This window comes from Suillus subaureus (genome assembly GCF_016647635.1).
Source record: "Suillus subaureus strain MN1 chromosome Unknown BJ212scaffold_9, whole genome shotgun sequence".
Classification (NCBI taxonomy): domain Eukaryota; kingdom Fungi; phylum Basidiomycota; class Agaricomycetes; order Boletales; family Suillaceae; genus Suillus; species Suillus subaureus.
Window position 1 is genome coordinate 1,009,936 of NW_024538565.1, and position 23,255 is coordinate 1,033,190.

At 47.1% G+C, this 23,255-nt stretch overlaps 6 protein-coding genes across 6 annotated transcripts; 2 read left to right on the plus strand and 4 right to left on the minus strand.

Annotated features, from left to right (window-relative positions):
- BJ212DRAFT_1229853 (uncharacterized protein) lies at positions 1-165 on the minus strand (the record flags this gene model as incomplete). The annotated part of the gene is made up of 1 exon (XM_041329482.1): positions 1-165. A coding segment is annotated over one exon (165 nt), but the record flags the coding sequence as incomplete, so codon positions are not given.
- Positions 166-7,436: 7,271 nt separating this feature from the next.
- BJ212DRAFT_1267320 (uncharacterized protein) lies at positions 7,437-7,979 on the minus strand (the record flags this gene model as incomplete). Its single annotated transcript, XM_041330649.1, has 1 exon — positions 7,437-7,979. One exon carries the CDS (start codon positions 7,977-7,979, stop codon positions 7,437-7,439), a length of 543 nt encoding a protein of 180 aa, XP_041195355.1.
- A 1,761-nt stretch (positions 7,980-9,740) lies between these two features.
- BJ212DRAFT_1343265 (kinase-like domain-containing protein) lies at positions 9,741-11,499 on the minus strand. The gene is made up of 7 exons (XM_041335220.1): positions 11,164-11,499; positions 11,059-11,115; positions 10,816-11,001; positions 10,734-10,764; positions 10,631-10,668; positions 10,388-10,573; positions 9,741-10,340 (listed from the first exon to the last, which is right to left on the minus strand). The coding sequence occupies exons 1-7, from the start codon at positions 11,266-11,268 to the stop codon at positions 10,122-10,124; spliced, it is 822 nt and encodes a 273-aa protein (XP_041195356.1). The 5' UTR covers positions 11,269-11,499; the 3' UTR covers positions 9,741-10,121.
- Positions 11,500-11,949: 450 nt separating this feature from the next.
- Positions 11,950-15,501, plus strand: BJ212DRAFT_1069202 (kinase-like domain-containing protein). Its single transcript, XM_041328987.1, has 18 exons — positions 11,950-12,399; positions 12,448-12,504; positions 12,554-12,736; positions 12,794-12,824; positions 12,887-12,924; positions 12,978-13,202; positions 13,271-13,481; positions 13,530-13,606; positions 13,662-13,722; positions 13,777-13,835; positions 13,888-13,934; positions 13,996-14,110; positions 14,157-14,219; positions 14,274-14,462; positions 14,511-14,541; positions 14,596-14,633; positions 14,687-14,899; positions 14,966-15,501. The coding sequence occupies exons 1-18, from the start codon at positions 12,100-12,102 to the stop codon at positions 15,167-15,169; spliced, it is 2,142 nt and encodes a 713-aa protein (XP_041195357.1). The 5' UTR covers positions 11,950-12,099; the 3' UTR covers positions 15,170-15,501.
- Positions 15,108-15,740, minus strand: BJ212DRAFT_1343281 (uncharacterized protein). Its single transcript, XM_041335221.1, has 3 exons — positions 15,678-15,740; positions 15,556-15,625; positions 15,108-15,488 (listed from the first exon to the last, which is right to left on the minus strand). The coding sequence occupies exons 1-3, from the start codon at positions 15,701-15,703 to the stop codon at positions 15,252-15,254; spliced, it is 333 nt and encodes a 110-aa protein (XP_041195358.1). The 5' UTR covers positions 15,704-15,740; the 3' UTR covers positions 15,108-15,251.
- A 708-nt stretch (positions 15,741-16,448) lies between these two features.
- On the plus strand, positions 16,449-18,467 carry BJ212DRAFT_1446152 (uncharacterized protein; the record flags this gene model as incomplete). The annotated part of the gene is made up of 4 exons (XM_041338199.1): positions 16,449-16,774; positions 16,830-16,932; positions 16,980-17,293; positions 17,345-18,467. The coding sequence occupies 4 exons, from the start codon at positions 16,449-16,451 to the stop codon at positions 18,465-18,467; spliced, it is 1,866 nt and encodes a 621-aa protein (XP_041195359.1).
- Positions 18,468-23,255: the final 4,788 nt, after the last annotated feature.

Sequence of the window (23,255 nt, forward strand, 5' to 3'; positions counted from 1 at the left end):
ATGTCCATGCGTTCCACATGCGAAACATTCCCCTGAACATATGGTCGCCATTCCTGGCTTCAGCAGGTAACCTGTTTCATGCGTAATCCTCATGTTCTCTCCCCACTTCATATTCCATTGTGCAATTTGCATTGTGTGGGCTGTGTTACCTGCAGGAGTGTCTGGATGGTGTGGAAAGGCCGCGATTAAGCGTTTGATGCTTGCTTTCAGTTCGTCCATTACTACTACTGGCTGTTGTGGGGCTGTGATGTTGCTTGGCTGATGACTGTAGGTGTTACAGTGAACCGTAAGTCGACTAGGATAGGCGCGGCAATAGGTACTCGATAAGAGTTCGCCTAAAGCCGGTTCGTGTCCTTACAAATGTAAGGTTCTTTTAAGACAAGTTAGAGAGAGTGTCTCTAGCTCAAATATCGGTTATCTGACGACTTAAGATTGGGGGTCTTAAGTGAAGGATAAGGCAGGTAAAACCTAGTAGATTAAAGTGAAGTTCATCTAGTACAAGATCGTGGTTTATATAGACATAAGTACTTTAGGGCAGGTAAGTAAACGTCATCGACCAAGTCATAGGTCAGTCATGATGAAGAGAATGAGTCATCTAGTGACGGCATACTGCGGTCATGATGTGATACAATATGGGAAATGGTTAGTCTAATGATGGCACGGCAAGGTGCGGTCATGATGTAATACATGAGTAAAGAAGAAAAGAGATAGGGGGTAACCATAGTTGTAACATTACCCCTCGTTTAGCGATGAAGTCACCGACTTCACATATCTTGGTTGGCCCAGTAGATGGGGTCCGCGTCGTAGTTGGAATGAAGGAAGTCGTCCTATTCTTCCGTAATGGTTTGCGCCATTTGCTCAGCGTGAGCGATAGCGTCTTGCTCAATCTCCCAACGAGCGAGCGCGTCATAGAAACCGACGTCAGTCCATACCAAAGGAATGACTGCTTCTCCTTTTAACTCTTTACAGAAGACCGATAAGTGACCTGGTGCGTATTCTTTACAAACTCTGCAGTAATACACAGGGCAGTTCTTGTGACGATGTCCAGCAATGTGGCAGTTGCGACATACGACGTTATCGACCGGTGATGTTTTTATGATTGTAACGGAGGAGGTTTGGTTTGGGGGAGAGGGTGACCGTGAACGCTTGAGAGGTGCTTTGGTGGGGGAGGCAGAGGCAGCTCGTTTGGCGGCGAGACGAGAGGATCTTCGTTTAAGTGGGAGTCGTCGCGTGGTTCGTATGATGGGGTCAGGAGAAGGAGAAGTCGGTACATCAAGCATGGCAATAGGAGGGATGTTATCATCCTGATGCTCCATGGTAGCTGCAACAGGTACCGGCGGTGGTACAGGTACAGGGGTGATGACGTGGGGAGAGGGTGGTCATGCAACAGGGTTGAGGGCAATGCGTTCGGTGACGATATGAATAGCTTCTCGAATAGCGTCTCTAGTTTCTTCTGGCAGGAGACGGATTGCAGTGTTGCGTATACGTATGTGGAGGTGGCGGAAAATGGTTTGGTGATGCTCATCGTCAAGGAGGGCTGCGGTGCGGTCAATAAGACTGGCATCTCTTATAATTCTAATTATAAGGCCGCTGGAGATCGCCCCTCTTTCTCCGAGAATACGGTCTATCTCAATGGTGTACTGCTGGGAGGTGATGGCGGATTCAAACAAGGCGCTAGTTTCCACCTGGTCAATGACCGAGAAGTAGTCGGTAAGGGTAGAGTCGTCAGTCAGGGTAAGGGTGGAGTCAGAAGTTGGTGGGGAGGTTACAGGGGATGATGCGTGTCGCGCTAGATTAGTGGAGGTGGCGTTCTGGTAGTCTAGGAGTGTCAAGGGATGGGCATTTCCTTCAGCGACAGTGTTCATGGCAGCAGTAAGTTCTTCAATGCGAAGGATGCAGAGGTGTAGTCGTTCGATAGAGGACATTGTTGGCAGTCTACAGCCTATGGGCCTTTTTATAGGAATTGAGGGTGTCGGTAGCATTAGCTAGATTTCCTTCTGGAACCCACTTGTTGCTAGCGGATGAGTATCCTTTCCAGGATACGAGATAGTGTCTTCGTTTACCCGTTCCTTTGTGCAATAAGATCACATCAATTTCATATTCTTCTTCGTTATCGATGACATCAGGTGGTGGGTCATGGTAGTTCAGCCCGTGAACCTCTGTTTCATGATAGGACGATAATTCGGAAGCATGGAACGTGGGGTGAACTTTCCACTGAGGCGGTAGTTGGAGTGTGAATGTGATGGGAGACAGGATGGCGGTGATTGGGAATGGGCCATATCGCTTGGGGGCGAGCTTTCGTGAAGGTAACTGCGTGATCAGGTTTTTTCCAGATAACCAAACCTTATCTCCGATCTTCCAGGGATGATACTTTTGTCCGTGAGTTCTTTCTGCCATTCACTGCATCGCAAGGTTGTGGCAAGAGAGCGCTTCTTCTCTAGATTTTTGGAGCAAGCGGAGTCTGTCCGTTGCTGCAGGAACTGTGGAGTCAGGAAGGGTGTGTGGAAGGGCTTGTGGTTCATATCCCATCATCAAGAAGAATGGCGATGCATTGCGAGAGTCGTGTTTCCGGTGGTTGTGTACAAATTCCGCCATGGGGAGATGTTCTACCCAGTCTTCGGGGTTATTCTGACAGTAGATTCGGAGGTATGTTTCCAATTCTTGATTGAGTCATTCGGTTTGACCATCGGTTTGGGGATGGTAGGCGGTTGATGCTGCTATGTCGTACTCCAGGAGCTTGGCGAGGGCTTTGGAAAACTTGGATATAAACTGTGGACTGCGATCAGAGATGACTTTTTCATGTAGGCCGAATCGTCGATAGACGTATTTGAAAAATTTCTTAGCGACCCCTTCAGAACTGATGGTTTTGGTACATGGGATGAGAATTACCCCCTTTGTAAGCCCATGGTCTACCACAACCATGACAGAATCAAAACTGGCGCAGTGGGGAAGGTCGGTAATGAGATCAACGGAGACTTGAGTGAAGGGTGCTGCAGCGACAGAGGGAATAGGGACAATGGGGGGGGTCATCGGATGAGTGTCAGACTTCATTTGCTGGCAGAGAGCGCAACCCTCTACGTATTTGCGAATGTAAGTGCCCATGGCGGGCCACCAGAAATCTTGTTTAATTAGTTCTTCAGTTTTGAAACGTCCAGGGTGACTGGCAGTGGGGTGATCATGACATCGCTCTAAAATAAGGCGCCGGCCGGCGGGGTGGACGTAGGCGCGATCTTTGTAATAAAGGATATCATCGGAGATTTTCCAATCTGAGAGGGCAGATTTCATGGGAGGAAGAGACAGACCATCCAGGGCATCGGAGGCGGCAGTGAAGATAGGATCAGGGTCAGAGGGGTTGGGGTTCACGAGTGTTGTCATGAGTTCAACATCAAGAAGTTGGACGAACATGGAATCTGGCAGGAGGGTTTCATTGGTATTGTCTTCTGAAGAGTCTGACCCATGATCGGGATGACGGGAAAGTGCATCAGGGGCAACGAGTTTAGTTCCTGCAACGTGGTGAAGTTCAATGTCGTAGCATGACAGGATTAACTGCCATCAGGCTTGGCGGCAAGTTAGTTTCTGGGCCATCCTAAAATATAGCAGATTCTTGTGGTCGGTGAAGACGATGATAGGATGGGGATTTCCTTCCAAGTAATGACGCCATTCAGTCAATGTGCGAATAACCGCAAGAAGTTCACAATCAAAGATTTGGTAATTCCGCTCTGCGGGGTTTAATGTCTGGGACAAATATCCGCATGGGTGGTAGACACCGTTATCGTCAGTTTGGAGGAGTACTGCGCCTGTAGCGACAAGGGACGCATCGGTAGCGACCGCAAACTGTCTAGCAGGATTGGGGTTCCGAAGGACTGGTTGCTTCAGGAAGCATTCTTTTAGGTGGGAGAAGGCGGATGCACATTGCTCTGTCCAAAGGAATTTAACATCCTTCTTGGTAAGGTCGATCAATGGTCTAGTGATGTCGGAATAATGGGAAATGAAGTTTTGATAGAAATTGCAGAATCCCAGAAACGACCAAACTTCTTTCACCGTGGTGGGTACTGGCCAATCTCGAATACCGCTAGTCTTGGCATTGTCCATTGCTACACATCCAGGGCGGATAATCATTCCGAGGTACTCTACCTCTTGGGCATTGAATGTGCACTTTTCGGGTTTCAGGAAAAGTCGTTCTTCCCGAATTCTTTCAAGAATACGCCGAGTTTGTTCATGATGGGAGGTGAGGTCGTTTGAGAATATCAGAATGTCATCCATATATATGACAAGCCATCCTTCATTAATCTCCTGCTGGAATGTCCTGTTCATGTACGCTTGGATGGTGGCGGGAGAATTGCAGAGACCGAAGAACATGACGTTTGGTTCAAAGAGACCATATTCCGTAGTGAAGGCGGCTTTCCATCGATCTTCTGGATGAATGCGGATATTGTTATACCCCGAACGGACGTCCATCTTGGTGAAGTACTTGGCACCGTGTAGTCATGCAATCAGGGAAAGCGGTAGTGGGAGGGGATAGGCATTCTTGACCGTCCATTCGTTGATATATCGGTAATCCTGGCAAGGACGAAGATCTCTGCTTTTCTTTCCTACAAAGAAGAATCCGCTAGCCTGCAGAGACTTCGATTCAGAAATAAATTCTTTTTTTACGTTCTCGTCGATAAATGCCTTGACCGCCATATGCTCCTTTTCTGACAACGGGTATACCTTTGATGTTTTGGGAATAAAACCAGGTTTAGTTTCTATTCGATGGTCTATCCCAGGTCGCTCGGGGGGCAGTTGGTTAAGACCGTCTTTCGCAAAGATGTCGGTGAAGTCATGAAGGTAGGGAGGAACGAGTTCTTCGAAAGATTTCTTCTTCTGCTCAAGCCCAGCGGCTAATGCAAATTGTTGGGCTTTATTGCTGGTCTTAACATACTCGGGGGGCCATGTCAGAGGTGTAACTGTGGTTTGTTGTTCCGTAACGCTAGTCCCGTCTTTTGTTAACGGGGTGTCTAATGAAACGTTGGTGATTACCCGAAGTTCGGAAGTGTCAGCAGGATATTCAACCAGGAATTTGTCATCTTCTAAAGGGTAAGCGGCAATTTCTCACACAGGCGGTGCGTAGTCCTCTGTCCATATGTCATTCTTCGTATCAAAGGATTCATCGTTGTCGTCAGGGATGGGGTCAAGATTAGGCAATGCCGATACTTCATCACGAACTTCTTCTACCGTGACTCGCGGTGTTGGTTCTCTTGGGAGGGTGACCGGTTGTACAGGAGGCGCCTTCGGCAGCACTACGACTGGAACTGGATCTATTCTTTCGTCTGTCTGTTTTGATGTTTGAAATAAGGGAGGGAGACTGTTCCTCTTTCGTTCTTTGTCAACTTCTTCTTCAATCTGATCACTCTTCTCCGTCCGGCAGAGTTCTAGCGTTTCCGCCTTCCATCGGATTACTGGGTCCATAGCGCATAGCCAAGGGATCCCTAGTAAGATCTGGTCACATCGGCCAAGCCGCGTGATGTTAAACTTTCCGATCATAGATTGGTTATCTATCTTGACAATAAGGATGCAATATCTAGTGATAGTGCCCCCCTTCGCATAACTTCCATCCGCAGTGGTAACTCGGAATGGTTTTGCTAGTTTATGCATTCGAATCCCGTGGGTTCTGACGAATTCCTCAGAGATAAAGGTTCCAGCAGCGCCAGAGTCAACAATGGCTGTTGTTTCAACGGTTTTTTGACGAGTTTTGGAGATAAGGGAAATGGGAACACGAAGTTCCTTTCTGATTCCAATACTTTGTACAAGTCTAATGGGTTCATCGGAAGATACTGACGTTGATCCAGTCCTCCACATTAAAAATCCTCGGCGAGACGACGGATCATTTCATCTCCTTCCTCTTCTTCGCTATCGCTAATTTCTTTTCTGCAAACTGGAATCTTCTTTTTCTGCGGGCATGCTCTAGTGAGATGGCCTTTCTGGTGACACATGAAGCATAGTCCCTTCTTCATATGGTCACTTCTCTCGGCTTCAGTGAGCCGGTCTACCTCCATGGCGTTTGGGTCGTGTCGGTCAATGGAGGGTCTGGGTACGTAGCGCTGTCCAGACGGTTTGGTGGTGCAATGGTTAGATCGATACGCGACGCCTCTCTGGTAGTTGCTGTCGAGTCTAATAACTGCAGCAATGTACTTATCGAAGTCGGTTGGAATGGTTTCCATCTGAAAGACGGAACTAACAATTCCTTTCTTCAACCCATCATTAAGGAACGTGATGAGGATGGCGTCTTGCTTAACACTGGCTTGAGCGGCCAGAGTCTTGAAACTGGTGATGTAGGAGGTGAGATCTCCTGTCTGTCTCAACGTCCTAAGCTTGGTCATGGCGGTGCCTATGGCGTTGGCTGGCATGAAGGCTTCCTTGAACTTGGTTTCAAAGTTTGCGAAAGTTTCATAGCTTTTGGTAGCGGTGTTGTCAACTTCGGTGTAGAAAGTAAGTGCCCAACCCATGGCGCTATCTTCTGTCATATATGCGAGAGCGGTGATAACTTTCTTCTCGTCGGTGTTGTAGATTGTTGTGTTAAGCGCGAAATACGCCTTAATCACATACAACCATCTTAGAGCTTGCTGAGGGCTCCCATCGTAAGTAGATGGAGCTCTGGCTTTTAATTCTGGGGTGTTGGTGACGGTGGACATCCTGAGCGTCTGGTCAAGTGATGTTTCTGGTTCAGGGGAACGTTTCTCGTTCTCTCGCTGAGTTCTATAGTCTGATGATCTGGTAACCTCTTGGATAGAGAGGGTCGGTAGATGACTTTAATCTTTTGTTACGGCGAACCGTAAGTCGACTAGGATAGGCACGGCGATAGGTACTCAATAAGAGTTCGCCTAAAGCTGGTTCATGTCCTTACAAATGTAAGGTTCTTTTAAGACAAGTTAGAGAGAGTGTCTCTAGCTCAAATATCGGTTATCTGACGACTTAAGATTGGGGGTCTTAAGCGAAGGATAAGGCAGGTAAAACCTAGTAGATTAAAGTGAAGTTCATCTAGTACAAGATCGTGGTTTATATAGACATAAGTACTTTAGGGCAGGTAAGTACACGTCATCGACCAAGTCATAGGTAAGTACACGTCATCGACCGAGTCATAGGTGAGTCATGATGAAGAGAATGAGTCATCTAGCGACGGCATACTGCAGTCGTGATGTGATACAATATGGGAAACGGTTAGTCTAATGATGGCATGGCAAGGTGCGGTCATGATGTAATACACGAGTAAAGAAGAAAAGAGATAGGGGGTAACCATAGTTGTAACAGTAGGTGGACTGCGTGCTCTGATGATTTTGATTCACAGGTGCTCTTGTGTATCTGTTATTGCTTGGAGGCATTATCAGTGAGTTTGTCATGTTGATTGACATCTGATTGAGTTGATTCTGAAGTGCATCAATGGGGTTGGGTATCAGTGTTCATTGACAAATGCATGCAAGGTCTGTTTTCAGGGCATTTAATTCTTGCGTTTGTTGATTGTGTTGTTCTTGTTTCTCTACTAATCTGCTCCCTTTAAGTTCTGTGACTGCCTTTGCGAATTCTGTCCAATTCGTGTATTCTTCATCCTTAAGCAAGTCCTTGACTATGTCTGGCAATGTGCTGCGCACTTGCCAGATCATCGAGGTGCTCTGTGCAATCCCCACACTTGTGGCCAGCTGTAATGTCTTCATGGCCCATGCTATGTGCATCCAGCATTCGCAGTCATACAATGTTGTCTTCTTCCTGACCTCCATGTGCTGTAACTTGTGATCTAACAACTCTTTCTCATATTCTGCTTTTGTCTTCTCCACAATTTTAACTGGTGGCCAGCATGCTTCAAACACTGTGACAAACACGATCCATGTGGCTCTATTCATGGTTGGTAGCACTTGGAACCAAGCCTCTGCCTGCAAACTGGTGCCCAAATAATCTCCAAACACTTCTAGTTTGTCTCCATTTGCAGTTACAGACTGTTGTCTCATCACTCGATTGAACAATTTCAAGAAGTTGGCCGGGTTTTCAGATGGCCATCCATCACCATGAAATATTTGAGGAGTTTCCATGGGCATGATGACCTTTGGATGTGTATTGAATGTGAGCTCAAAGAATTTGTCGAGTTCATAGTCTGGTGCTGCTGGTCCTGTTTTCAAGTGACAAGGTCTGGGCTTGAATTCAGGCCAAGGTATCTCTAAATCTAGCTCCAGGACTTCTAGTTCTGGGAATGGGACATTATTGTCTCTCTTGTTGTCCTCGAGGCTGCTAAGCAATGACTCACTGGAGGGAGTTGTTGTGTTTTGTGAGGACATGCCAGGTGCATCTAGTTGGGAGGATGTGACTGCTGTCTCTGCTGTCCAGTCTTCCCAATTCATTTTTGACCACATGTTGGTTACTGCTTTCCCTGCTGCTGTTCTAGGTCTTAGTAACTTTTCAGTATCTTGCATCAGGTGTTCATGTAAAAAAAAACAGGATACATGTAGCCTTTTTGTTATTGTTTCTATAATGATTTCTGGTTTTGGTTGTCTTTTGATGTAATAAGGTTGCTTGTTTCTGCAAATAGCTTGTTCGATGTTCTGGATCGAAGTTCTCTATTTTCTAATCCAATGGCTAAGCTGTGACTGCAAGCTGCAACTGCTAAACGCTAAAGCTAAGCTGGGTTTGTTCAAATCTGATCTGTTCACCACGATGTAGTAGTGCCGAAGTGATGAACCAAGGACTCTGATAAGCGTGATGATGATGTGCTACTACAAGAACCGACTTGGTTGTCTACATGTCTGACTAAGCTCTGGAGATCTCCGCAGAGCTAGGTCTCTGGTTCATGCTTTGGGACCCCTAGTCCAACGCGAACTTGGATGAGACAAAACACACTGATCATCGCACAGCCGTGATACATTATTCACCAGACATGCTCTTCAAGTGCATCCATAGTCTATCCTCACAATAACAATGGTTTTTTTATAGCCCAACTCAGCTGGACCTATTGAGGTGAGCGGCGCCAGTGACAAGGAGGGATGCCGGGCAGGAGCGGGCGCAGCGATACCATGAGCACAGGAGGTACGTGCTAGTATTTATTCACTCTTATGATCTATGCACTAGGAATATAAACGAAAGGTCATGGCGCAGGTGAGTACCATCATGCCCACCAGGTTTATGAGCCACTGTACTAACTGGATTTTTTTACAGGTTGGCTCTTTTTCGATCCTCCAAGGCAAGGACAGCGGGAATGAGCGGAATGACTAGTGGTGGTATCCCAGTGCACGATAATATCGACGTCGAGATGGTAGATAAGGCGCGAGGGGGCGGGACGGGGGGGCAGCGGCCCAACTAGTATTATTGTAACACCTCCCAGATACCAGCAATTCACCGTGATACACACTTACAATTCATTCCATAGGATTGGATCTGTATCGGTGGACTAGGGGTCCCAAGGCATGAACCAGAGACCTAGCTCTGCGGAGATCTCCAGAGCTTAGTCAGACATGTAGACAACCAAGTTGGTTCTTGTAGTAGCACATCATCATCACGCGTATCACAGTCCTTGGTTCATCACTTCGGCACTACTACATCGGTACCATTTTCTAGGCCAAATCAAATCATTTTCAATGCATACATTGGGACGAGTGACCTATCTAAAGATCTACATTTCCCTGCGACTTCTATCTTGTATCGTCTTGAAAAGTGCCGTTTTTTTCCGAAAAACCTCGAAACACGACGATAAAATCAGCAGGTTCTATTTTCTTCAATTTATATCGACACGTACCTGCCTGTTTCTTGTCGATTTTCACTGGGATTTCGTACTGATTGTATGTTTTCGAAACATTGTTCACCCTGGTGTAGATATAGAGCGAGCAGAGCGCTCGCTTTTTGCGCGATTAACGAAGAACAGAGGGAGGCATAAAATTGATACGGATAGTTATGGGTGCCGAAAGATTCTCGAATCATACATATCTACGAAAAACTGATAAAATGTGACATGTACGATATCCAGAATAATGGGGCCCCGTGCTGTCAGAGAAACAACGCCGGTGGCCATGACCCCATGAAGTCCGTAGTAATAAGAATTTAGAGATGAGTGCAAGAGTACAAGTAAAGGGATGAGCAGGTAGACGCGAGTTCCTGACATAGGCCTATGTGATGAGGAGCTCTACTTCTATCTGAGAAAAGTGTAGCACTTCAGCGGCAGATGGGCGGTTTTCTGGGACGGACCAGCATCTTTGCATGAATAACCAGTGATGATCCGCGATGTGAATATCATGCGGTCGCGAGGGTTTATTTCCGTTCAATATTTCGATGGAAACCTTGGATTTGCTTCTGACCTCATAATAGGGCTCGCGGCCAGTGAGGATCTGCAAGATTTTCAAGCGATGCATATAATATCATAGGCGCAACGGACCTGATATATGACACTTCCAAGAGAGTAAATATCACTCTTGGTCGTGGGCGTGACCATGTTTTGGCTGTCGAAGCGTTCTGGCGCTGCCCATCTCACAGATGGGGGAATATGTTGCCCTCGGTGTACCGCACTGACATCGTAATCTGCAAGATATGCAACACCCATGGCATCAATCAAGACGTTGTTCTAAATGCATCGCAATAAGATACAGAATTATACTGGTAACAAATAAAGGTGGCTCACTCCATGTAGATTGCCATGAATGACATTCTTGTAGTGCACTACATTGATTTTTCAGAAACTCGAGTCAGAATGTATGTCAGAAGTGAAATCCCGTAGTGCTCACGGTAACAGAGTCCAGCCGCTATTTGCTTGATCTACTTTACCAAATTAGACGTATTCAAACAGAAAGAGTGGACAAGACTTGCCAGGTAAAACCTTTGCAGAATACTTAGACTGTCAGAGTTTTCTTCGAGGTACGAGGACAATGTCCCGCCCGGCATCCAATCGTACACAATCGATGGAAGTGGTCCAAATCCATCAGCAAATCCTATTGGAGTAAGAATATTATCGTGTTGCAAAGCCATCCAGGTAGTAGCTCGGATTAATAACTCCTAGAAATATAGTATTAACGTGAATGATCTATGAAATCACCTCGAAACATTACAAACCTGGCCTTTGGACCCCATGTTTCCAAAATTCTCTATTCTCAACGACTTCACAGCGACCTGTTTTTATTAGGACATACTAGACGGGGTAGAACGTCCACCACAGACCTGTTTAGAGGTTGTGGCGGTAGAATATACAGCCTCGTACACATTTGCAGATGAAGTTCCGCTAATCCATCTTAATCTCCGAATCTTCGAAGTGAGGTCGTGCATCGGAAAAGTATTTCTTGGCGATATTAAGTGATCTATGAGATCGAGAAAGCAGTAACTTACACATGATCCTTCTTCTTCCTTTGAAATTTGGTCCTAAGACTTGTTAGCAAACTGTTCCAAGCACATAGTAAAAGAACGCGGGACAGCGACATTTGAAGTTCTGGAACTTCGTCGCAAGAGACTCCTCCAGACCCCGGAAGATTTGGTAGCACTGGCAGAGTCCAGACGCGATGGACTCATTAGAGATAAGATTGATTGTTGATGTTTGGCTTATTGCCTAAATTCGTTTGATCAGGATAACTTTTCCCCCTTCAATTCTCAGTTCGGAACTGCTGTGGAAGATTGTTACATTAAGTCAGCGTGGGGCCCCACTGGCACACGAAAACATTGCAAGCTACTTTGTCTTCTGCTTCGCGGAGTATAGAATTCAGTGTCAGCTATCTCTAAAAATTTAACTTAGCAAGGGCTCGAATCCATCTTCATCTTCCACTGGGGCCCTGGCTAGTTAGATTTGTGATCATTGACATTGAGGATTTTCTGTGGCTACGCCACTCGAGCATCCGTGGCAGGTATTAAATGAGTCAAATGACTGATCCTTGTAGCATAGCGTCTACGCAACTCTGCTAGCGAATTCTAAATCCAAATTATGTTATCCTTTAATTACCAAACCTATGAACATCTTTTTGGTGGAATTCGGTTTCCTCTCCGTTTTTTCACTCTTTCCGTTAGTGGGCAATAACAGTGGCAAAGTGGGGCGTACTAACGCAGGCACGGCTAGCAGGACAGGTCTGTGAAACCATAAATATTGAGAAAGCCGTGGCAATACCAGGTATGATAACTCTCTTCGAGATTCGTAATCCAGCCTGCGAACACGAGGTGTGTTACATCTATTTAAACTGCCCTATGCGAATTATAGAATCAGGTTTGGTGTGTATCTTGGCGCTGGACCTTTCGACCCCCACACTCATCAAATCTCCTACCCTGGTACTAATGTACCTGTCCAAGCAGTCGACCAGCGACCTTGTCGACCTCACAGATCGTATCACACGTACCAGTCCTTTTTATTCAGCTGGAGGAGGGTTTGGCGACATCTGGCGCTGCACGCTACAAACTGGTGCAATGCAGGATGTGGTACGATTGCTCGCATTGACGATCAGCATACATCTCAAATATTTCCAGGTTGCAGTCAAAGCGATCAGGTTTCAACCTGGTGAGGTCGATGCATCACAGGAAAAGGTAGTCTGAAACGTCACATTGCCGACTTCTTCACTTATCGGATTCTAAGGCGCTGCGACGTGAACTTGGAACATGGAAGAGACTTGTTCATACGAATATCTCGCCGCTGCTAGGCATAGCCAGAGGTTTTAGCCCTTCTATATCTATGGTCTCGCCTTGGTACGAAAATGGTTCACTGGCAGCTTATCTCCAGAAACATGAAGGTATTGTTCTGTCTGATCGCCTCCGCCTAGTGAGCATTTTTGCATGATAATACACCCACCTATTTTACCGATAGTTTGATAATTAGCTTCAAGATGTTACAATGGGTCTCCATTATCGTGTGTATTCGACGCCTCAGGTGTTTATGTCTTGCTCATACGCGCATTCATCTTTGATGCAGTGCATGGTATCCCAGTGGTTCACGGCGACTTAACCCCAGTAAGACAGGTCATCTTGGAGAGATTTGTCAGTATCTCATCACTTACTTGCAGAACAACGTGCTCCTGAACAACGACAAAAGGGCTGTCCTCATAGACTTTGGCTTGTCATCCATGCTTGGGGATGTCACGGGCTTCTCATATCTTGAACGGTCTTGTGCTCAACCAGGAGCAATTCGCTACAGCGCTCCCGAGCTTCTGGTTTTGACAGACTCTGACACATCTATCCAACCAGACATTCGAAGTGATGTCTACTCATTTGGCTGTCTCGCACTTAAAGTATGACTTGTCACTTCAATATGTGTGTAGCTACTCGAAGTGCTAATAGCAACAATTTGTTATCATAGGTCCTTTCGGGAACTGAGCCCTGGGCTGATGTCAAACATTGGAGATCTATCATCGTCAAAGTGGCAGATGGACACACACAACAGAGGCCTGCCTGTGGACCAGTCTTAGATGAACACTGGCAACTAATCCAACGATGTTTCTTACAACCTGGTGCTCGACCGTCCACATGTAACATTCTTAAGTTTCTTAAAACAGAATTGCAGTCGAAAGGTATTCATCAAAGTATGTCCTTGACAGTCGGCTAACGCAATTCTGGAGATCAAAAAGTGTTGGCTATGAATCGATCGACTGAATGTTCTAATCGAGATGAAGCTACGACATCTTTCAAGTACAAAGTATGTATTCTCTCTGTCCAAGTTCCTATGGAAATGCTTACTCCTAGTCATTTAGACTACTGTCAATACATCTCATTTGACACAAGCTTCTGGGACAAGTCCCATTATTAATGCTGGTCAATACATAGCGTCCACGTCGTCCAGCTTCATACCTGATATTCATGACAAAGGGAAAGGCTCTGCGCGCAAGTTTAGTTTGAAATTTTTCCGCCGTAACAGCGCACAGTCGGTAAGAAATATATTTTGTACCCTACAAACACGACTAAATTTTTTTGAAACAGATGAAAATACGAGACGCAAATATCGAACAAGAAATTACGGGTCATTTGTAGGTTTTCTGTCAGTGTCCCCCACACGTGCACGACTTACAGTATCCTTTCGAAACCTAGCGCTGTTATTGCGACCTGTTCGCTGAAGATAGTGCAAGACTTTGTCATACCTCCTGGGGGCCTTGGCAATACTTTTCAGTGTATCTTGCGGAACAAGGCTTTCAAAAATGAGAAGGTAATCGACCAAATTTATATATATTGTAGTACTGATATTTGTCCAGGTCGCTGTCAAGTCCATCAAGGTACGAGATGACGATAAAGGGAGCATTAAGGAGGCTCAGAAAGTCAGCCTTGGAAATCCCGAAAAAACTTTCAATGCTGATCCTTGGACTTATCAGATCATCCTGGCGGAAGTGCAGGGCTGGATATCTCTCCGCCACGAAAATCTACTGCCTATCTACGGCACTACTACTGGGTTCGGTTCTAGCCTTCCCTGTTTGGTATCGCCTTGGATGGAGAATGGATCCTTGACCAGCTATCTAAGTGCCATGAATCAAACTCTCACAAGCGCTGCGAAATTCTTGCTTGTGCGTTTCTCAGTTCGTAAAATAAAAGCTTTTCTTACCCGCATCCAGCTATCTCATGTCGCAGCTGGGCTCCGCTTTCGTAAGTACGGAGATGTCCCGCCAATAAAATACACCTCATCGATTTTATCAACAGTTCATAGTAATACCATAATTCACGGCAATCTCAGTAGCGTTAGCCCATTCTAAGTCATTCCAGTGGAGCCCGCTAACAGCTAAACTTCTAGAACAATGTTCTCATTGATAATCGCCATACCGTCCGTCTCGCAGACTATGGCCTGTCTTCAGTCGTATCCATGTGTGGCGAACTTTTTCAGTCCTATCATTGTGGTGCTTTGCGCTGGACGGCCCCGGAACTGATCAGCGGCAATGAGCAGGAGCTCGGTAACGAGTTAAGCCGTTACATCGATATCTATTCTTTCGGGTGCATCATGCTTCATGTATGCTAAGTTGATGTATTACTCTTACTTCACCAGCTGATGCCTGTTGAGGTGCTCTCCGGAAAGTTACCATACTGGTGGCTGGACGATGTTCTGCGCGTGGTTTCTGCGCGACACAATGGCGTGAGTCCAGTTCGTTGCGGAATGGAGGTGCATGAGGGATATGTGGAATTCGTCCACCATTGCTTGTCGGTTTCTCCTACGGACCGTCCAACAATAGATAAGATCGACGGTTTCATTGCAAGATCTACGCGGTCCATTGTAAAGTAGAGCCGTATTCCACTCAGGTTGATAGTCATACACAACTAGATGCCCATAAGAAATATACAATATCTGATCAACACAAGGTCCATTAGAGGGCTGCGCCAGCAGTATAACCTGGGTCCCACGACCGAGATCTTGCTATCTCTCTCTCTCGCCACCGACTCTCGAAGTAGATAAAGGTGACAACAATATCATCCAAGATGGGTACAGCCTCTGGTGGTATAAGAAGCGCAGCAGACTTCTTGCGCCTGAACAGAGCTGGCGTGAGCGTGGTGACAAAAGTGGCAATGCATGCCTGTGAGCGAGCGACCTTTAATGGCACAAGCTGGTCATATGCAATTGATCAGTAATCGACCGATGTTCGCATGCTGCATAACAACATAGACACTCACTTGTGCTCGACATTCACGAATTTGCCACTCATACCACTCACCGTGAATCCCTTGATACTTCTCCGGACTGCTTGGAAATCCGTCAACGCTGAACGTTTAGTTTCACTAAGTAAGCCTCTTACGATGTATATAGTCCCGTCTTTATCATCTCGATTGGCCTAGACCCCACAAAAACTGCAGTCCGGTCATTGGGATTGGCTGGCCACTCAATGATGCCCACGTGGAGAGATTGTCCAACAACGTTTTTCCAAATCGTTGTGGTAGCTTTACTCCCACAGAAGGGTCGATTACGTGTAACTGTGTCAGAGGTGTAGTGTATGGCATGCTCTGGGCAAGAGAAAGTGGTCTGGAGTGGATCGTTTTTCGCTAAGGATAGCCGAAGGGTCATATCACCAGCGGATTTGGCGCTCGTGGTTGGCTCTGGTTTTACGTCCTGTTACTCCTGTAGATATGCTAGTCTAGGGCCCTCCTAGGGAGGCATCAAAACATGGAGTGACTCACCGCTGACTGTCCCACAATTTCAATTTCAGGGTTTCGAGGCACGAACTGGAGCACAGAACGACGCCAGCGCTCTAACTACGAGCATACAAGTAGGCGCCAACGAAAATACCCACCCCCACATAACACTGGCAGGCACTGTCGGAGAAGGTACTACGTATACGGCTAGGCTTGCAACAGCGTTCTCCATCTATTATTATGTAATATGAACTACAGCATTCGCTGAGTTTGAAATTGTATGACTACTCAGTCGCACTCTTCAGGCCGCGGAACAGTATAAATCAAAAAATCCATGTAAATACTAAATGCAACAAAGGCCTTTGTTCTTGAACAAGACTCTCACCATGGCGATCAACCCAGAGTCCAAGAAACAATCTGTGTCTTTCGGCAAGACGATGTCAGGTACTAAAGACTTACCTCCAACGTTTCCTCCGTTTCCGGCAGTACCGCACGGTGTCACCATCACTCCTTTCAAAGATTTTACGCCGTATGGCTACAAACGCCTTATAACAGAGACTGGAGACGAAATCGAAGTTGATGCTCTCGGTGGCTTGCCCACCGTGAAGGTTCTCTCCGAGGCAGAGGTCGTTCAGAGAAATAAAGACAGAAAACGGCGCAGAAATGCAGGACAGAGTGCGGACGCCACAGGAAGAATCGTGCCCTGGTGGGAGGAATGGGAAGGGGGTGAAGATTCGCGTACTATGAGCGAGCCAATAGAACTGTACTTGTCTTCTCTCCTTGTTCACATGTGAAACAGCTAATTTTCGGACATTTAGGCGAAAAAGCCTCAATGATCGGGTCCATCAAGCTGCGGATGATTTCCGGATTGGTCGTACTTGGCCGCCGATATCTTCTGGAGTTAGAACATTATGGGATCATGTACAGAATTTTCAGTATCGTTTGAGTGTTCTGATTGATTTCTGCAGTTCCGTCTGTACATTGGCCTTCTGTCTAGCTTGCCGATCTACCGCAAAGTCAAGAAGTCCAAGGGCAATACAGACATGACTTGTGAAGGAGGTGGTGACGCCTCGGATAACGATGATACCCCAAAAGCAAAACAAGTAAACGCCAACATTGTTCAAGATCCACTGGAACAGGTCGCCCATCCAGGCAAACAGCTAGAGCCAAATGAAGGGGAGTCGGATGTCATGGCTCGGTTACTTGAAACTTTCCTTGAAGACATGGAGAAGTCTATCAAGGTCTTTATGTCTTCATATATGCGAGATAAAGGTTTGATCTGGCAAGTTCGCCTACTTCCTTACCTGTTGTCTGGCATTCATGGATCACGCAGGTCGGAACGCAACCTTTTCATTACACCCTCGGTACTCCACTTTTTCCTTCGCTTCATGCAGCGCAACGGGGTTTTCGCCGGATTCGAGACTCACACCGAAAACTTAAACCGCGCGGTAGCTGTCGCCGAGCTCGCTATCAGGGAACTTCCTTTGACGGCTAGGGTTGCACGAGTTTTGCCAGGCATGTTCGACGCTGCGTGCAAGGAGTGTTGGGGATACAAAGGAAGCATCAGCATGTACATATCCACCACTCTTGATTCCGAGGATGGTTGCACTAGCACTGATACGCCCGCTTCATCGACGGTTGGCACATTTGAGGAGGCGCTCAAGGCCGATCACGCTGAAATCGTATCCTCAGATGTTGTCCTTGACTCGTTGATGGCGAAGGAGGTCTTAGATGACACCTTCGGCTCTGATGATGGCGTGAATGTTTCCCCTCCTCCAGCGGATGACCCTTGGGCTGCAGCTATTACGACAGGGCAGAACACTACGGTCTCGTGGACTGATGCCAAAGTTGACTCACTGTTTACCTTCCTCGGCCCAACTCAATTGCCTTTGACGCATACTACTGGTGTTGTCGAGTTCTCTACGCGCAAAGTCAAAGAAATAATGCTACCAGAAGTTATCAACTCAATTCCAGATTCTCCATCCGCAGCAATTGAGCAGGAGCTAGGAAGTCGCTTCGCTCGTGTCGTGTTGGAACCTTGGGTTCGCACCCCAACAGACGAACTTCTTGATATCGTAAGACCTATTATCACGTCTTCCAGTCGCGGGGCCGTCATCAAGGACCCGTTCGCGGACATCATTGATGTGTCTGATGCTCACTCCCCTTCTGATGCATACAACTCCTGCCGTGACGACCTGACCATACTCATCGACTCATCGTCCGTAGATTGTTTACATGTCGGCCTTGGCTTGTGTGGCACATGGGTCCAAATGACTCGCTGCGAAGATGTGGAGAGTTTTATCACTCCTATTGATCAAGGTACTCCACGCGTCAGCAAGCATCCCCGCGATTGCTTCTGGTATCTGGAGGACGTTGTATCTATCTTCCCCAGTTTCTACACGGAATCGGAAGTGGAGATTGACCTCGGCCAGACAACCGACAATGATGACCTCTAAGTCACAAACTGCTCCTTTTTGGTACCCCGGCTTACAGGAAGAAATCGCCATTGTATGTTTCATTATGATCATGGATATCTCGCATCACGATTAATAAGCACTACTCCATCTTGTTTGACACGTCGATAGCCGTTGACGACAGAAGTTTCATATATCCAAGAATTATCGAAGTTCGCGTCATACAGTATGTATATCCAGCCTCATCGCTTCATCAAGAAAATACCTGTAGCAATAACAAATCAGATGGAGACACAATTGACACCATGTGCTTGCTAGTTACCAGCACGATCGAGAGATTTCACACATGACCTGGCGCACTTGTTGAGCGTGGATGGTCACCATCTAGTGCATTGCGAGTGAGGTACGTGGCAGCGTTTAAGTCGACGGTCATGGAGCGTTCAAATTCGTCATTGTTTGCAAGTAGCGGGATAAGACATCACTCCAAGCAGATCTTCAGAATCATGGTTGTTCTGGCTTGGATGAACCTTTGCGGTCATATGTGATGGAGTGGGGACCCCCCAGCTTCTTGCTCTTCGAAAGACCTACTGTTGGGCGATGATGCTCGCACGCCGTGCCGAATTGGGCCAATGAAATCACAATTTGTACAGATTGCGGAGTTGACAGCACGAGCTCATCATGTACAACAGTGGGTTATTGAGTATTGTCCGGGTCAGTGAGATCGGGAATCGTTGGTAGTTGGCAGGTGCGACGGTTCCAGAACTCGAGCCCAGACTCCTGAACGCCAGAGATATGAACACAAACGTTTATATCTGAATCGGGATGAAAATAGTAAGTAGTTTCGGCGATGCTTGAGGACCATTGCAAGGCTTCAACGGGTTGTATCTAGAACAGGATTAGAAACATGAGGTAAGTGTACTGATCCCTTGGTGCTCGTATGATATGATTGCAGTTAGATTTTGTGGAGGTTGCGCACGTAAATTCCTGATCCGGGCCCGATCACTCCGAACTCTTCGCTTCGTACACCGTGCTTACGACAATCAAATACTTCCAAATGCATGTTCACTTTTGCACACTGCCCATACGACAGCCGCCTATATATCGTACGTGTCGTCCGCTACGTTTTTAGTCTTTGTCAGACTAGATACCGGCCCAGACTCATAACTCAGCCGTGTGTCCAAACCTGCTCGATGGATCAAGATAATCCTCCTAGGAAGAAGCGCTGGGGGTGGCTGAAAAAAAGTCGTTCAGACCCTCATTTGGCGCAAGCTGAGAGGGTTGCGAGAGTAGCTAGTCAAACCAATGTATGGACTATTGCCTTTACAACTAATCGTTATGTCTAAACATGTAGTTTCAGCCATCATCTCTTTCATCTTCGCGGACTGAATCTCGTAGGCGATCCTCCGGGTTAATTCGCGAGTTGTGGGATAGAATTTTCAAGAGTCGTTCGACTCGTAGCGCTAGGCGTACACTGAACCCTGAACCTGCAGCTGTAAGTGCCAGCGCACGAGATATCCCACATCCTCAAACGAGCCAAGTATGTCTTACCCTTGCCATGTTTTGTGTGTAATCTAACAGTCGCAGGATTCTTCACCACTCACCACTCCTGCCCCCGTACAAAATCCTGACCAGTCTTCCAATTTGAGTGTTGCGAAGGTCAGTTTGATCAGCCGTTCGGAACATCCTTATCTATCTCTTTCAATAATGTACTAAGTTCTGTCATCAGGTCGAACAACTAGACCCGAGGATTGTGAACGAAAGAATCGCCGATGCTACCAAAGGTGTTGCAGGTATCGGGCACGTCCTGGGAATTGTCCAAAGTACTTATACAGCAACCAACGACCTGCAATCTGTTTCCGATGCGATAGGCACACTTTCCCCTCTTATTGGCCCCTTAAAAGTGTTCAACTCTATTGTTAACGGACTTGCAGATGTACGGGTTTCTCTCTATTTTGTACATGGCTCACCTTCGTGCGTAGCTCCATCCGTATGCGAAAGTGGCGTTGAGTATCTTCACATACGCATCCAAGGTGGGCTTCTTTCAATATCATCGCCTTCACGTGTTAACAAGGTCTCGTTGACAGATGATTCTCGATCAGGCAGACCGCGATGTCGCTATTTCCCGTCTGCTCTTGAAGATATCTCAAGTCTATACTTTCATTACGGAAAAGGAGGAATTAGCCAAGATTGAATCCATGCTAGCGGTATATGGAATGATAGCTCAGCAGACGCTGGATTGTGCTGATTTTATCGCTCATTATTCTGAGACGAAGAGCGCCTGTGAGTTGATCACACCGCTTCGTCCCCTGAGACTCAATGTTGTTTCTGCATAGGGATAAGGCTTGGAAAGCACGTCGTTGATGAAACAGACGCCACGATTCAGAGCTACAGCGTGGCTCTCGACGGTCTCATGCAGCAATTCCGAGATCAAGCGACTCGTGATGCTGTGATCATTCTCCATCGTGCCGGTAAGAATTGATCTTAGAATCACTCTGAAGTTATACTGATGTTCGACGACGTGTGACCCAGGCGAAGATCTGGATTTCAACGGCATGGCGTATTCGGATGGTGCCAGTTTTGATACATCTAGGCGTTGTCTCCCAGGCACTCGAGAAGTCATTCTGTCTGAGATCAAGTCCTGGATCCTAAGCACGGGGGAGGACGTGCAGCGCGTCTTATGGTTATCTGGGACTGCAGGAAAAGGAAAATCGGCTATTGCTCATACAATAGCCAATTGGTCTAATGAGCAAGGTGGTCTGGGAGCCTTTTTCTGCTTCGATCGCACACATGGAGCAGATCATCGCTATGAGAAGATTTTCACCACGATCGCGCGCGACTTGGCTGATTGCCATCCAACCATGCGGCGAGCTTTAGCACGCGCTGTTCATGATCGTAACGAGCTCAGGCACACCATAGACATCTCCAGACAATGGCAAGAGTTAATCGTAAAACCAATCAGCGAGGCCTCGAAAGCCATCACTGCACCCGTCCTCATAGTCATTGATGCGTTGGATGAGAGTGGTGACTCCAAATCCCGGGAACGCATTCTCCGTCTGCTTGCTGGCAATTCGAATGCTTCTTCCTCCCAACCATCCCAACTTCCTCCAAACTTCCGTATCATCATCACTTCCCGTCCACTCGAAGATATCGAGGATGCCCTACATAATGCGTCGCATGTTCGTCGCATTTCCATGGATGACATTCCGGTCGAGTCCACGGAACTTGACATCCAGCTCTACATCTCCACCAAGCTTAGAGAAAGCCCACGTAATCCATTTGACAATGGACACTTCAAGACGCTTGCTCGAAAGGCTGACGGTCTATTTGAATGGGCTCGTCTGGCCTGTGAATACATCCAGGGGACAAACACAGTACGGCGAAATCCTATGAGCCGTTTCGAGGCCGTGGTTGCTACAACATCTGCAAAAGGAACGCATTTGTTAGATGATATGTATGTGCGCATATTAGCAGACAGCATGCCCGAGAAAGGACGCGGGGAAGCTATGCCCATATTTTGCTCTGTGATGGGGCAAATCCTTGCATCATCAGAACCACTTTCCATGGCTGCGTTAACCGCAATGCGACTGAATTTTCCACACGCCGATGACCGTTACGATGTGGAAGATGTCATTAGGTCCCTGGGCTCACTAGTCACTGGTACCACGGATCCCCAGACTTCCATACGTCCCCTTCACACATCATTCTACGACTTTCTCACAGACAAATCACGCAGCTGTGACTTTTTCGTTGATGTGTCATCAGTACAAAGTGACCTTGCCTTTGCCTCGCTTCGGGTCATGGAGTGCGGACTTCGCTTCAACATTTGCTCTTTAGAGAGTTCTTATTTGCCCAACTCTGCTGTCTCTGACTTGGAGAAACGAGTTAAACAGTCGATTCCAGCTGAGCTATCGTACGCATGTCGATTCTGGGGGACTCACGTAGCAGCTACATCCTTCGAACCATCGCTCGCTAAGGAAGTTGAAGCTTTTTTTGACGGAGAGCGCCTCCTTTGGTGGTTGGAAGCACTATCTCTTATGAAAAACCTCAGCGGTTCGGTAGGGACCCTCTCGTCCATCGCAAGTTGGGTCACGGTGCGTGGCTCGAACTCATTCTTAAGACGAATGCATTCTTACAAGTAGTGGGGTGCTCGTAGGGCCACAACGAATATACGCATATCAGTGACGCTGCCAGGGACATCCAGCGCTTCGTTCGAACTTTCGGAGCTATCATTTTACACAGCACTCCACACGTATATTTGTCCGCTCTGCCGTTTTCTCCAACGCAGTCGATAGTATCCAAACAGTTCGCCGCAAAGTTTTCTCGCATCCCCCGCATCACTGCTGGCCATGTTGTGAAGTGGCCTCAGATGGAGAAGATACTTCACCTGCGTTCTGAGGTTTACTCTCTTGCAATGTCGCAAGACGGGAAACGCATCGTGTGTGGTTTAGAAGATGGGTCAATCCAGCTGTGGGATATGGAGACTGGCGAGGCATCTGGCGCCCCTCTCAAAGGTCACACTGAATGTGTTGCGGCTGTCGTATTTTCGCCCGATGGACATTGCGTTGTGTCAGGTTCAGATGATAACACAGTCCGGGTGTGGGATGTGAGGACCGGCAAGGCATTGGGTGCTCCTCTTCAAGGGCATACGAAGTGTGTTACGTCTGTCGCAATCTCGCCGGATGGGAAGCGTATAGTATCCGGCTCAGATGACAACACAGTCTGGGTGTGGGATATGGGGACCGGCAAGGCATTGGGTACTCCTCTCCAAGGGCATACTGAGAGTGTTACGTCTGTCGCAATCTCGTCAGATGGGAAGTGCCTTGTATCTGG

What these genes read in the sequence shown, in the direction of transcription:
- BJ212DRAFT_1343265 (XM_041335220.1), bottom strand. Translation starts at nt 11,268, where the DNA reads ATGCACGACCTCACTTCGAAGATTCGGAGATTAAGATGGATTAGCGGA. An exon ending in CCGCCACAACCTCTAAACAG is followed by an intron (nt 11,116 to 11,163) that starts GTCTGTGGTGGA and finishes TAATAAAAACAG; the next exon opens with GTCGCTGTGAAGTCGTTGAG. An exon ending in TTCTGCAAAGGTTTTACCTG is followed by an intron (nt 10,765 to 10,815) that starts GCAAGTCTTGTC and finishes TTGGTAAAGTAG; the next exon opens with ATCAAGCAAATAGCGGCTGG.
- BJ212DRAFT_1069202 (XM_041328987.1), top strand. Translation starts at nt 12,100, where the DNA reads ATGATAACTCTCTTCGAGATTCGTAATCCAGCCTGCGAACACGAGGTG. An exon ending in TGTCTGATCGCCTCCGCCTA is followed by an intron (nt 12,737 to 12,793) that starts GTGAGCATTTTT and finishes TTTGATAATTAG; the next exon opens with CTTCAAGATGTTACAATGGG. An exon ending in TTGGCTGTCTCGCACTTAAA is followed by an intron (nt 13,203 to 13,270) that starts GTATGACTTGTC and finishes TTGTTATCATAG; the next exon opens with GTCCTTTCGGGAACTGAGCC.
- BJ212DRAFT_1343281 (XM_041335221.1), bottom strand. Translation starts at nt 15,703, where the DNA reads ATGATAAAGACGGGACTATATACATC. An exon ending in AAGACGGGACTATATACATC is followed by an intron (nt 15,626 to 15,677) that starts GTAAGAGGCTTA and finishes CGGATTTCCAAG; the next exon opens with CAGTCCGGAGAAGTATCAAG. An exon ending in TTCGTGAATGTCGAGCACAA is followed by an intron (nt 15,489 to 15,555) that starts GTGAGTGTCTAT and finishes GCATATGACCAG; the next exon opens with CTTGTGCCATTAAAGGTCGC.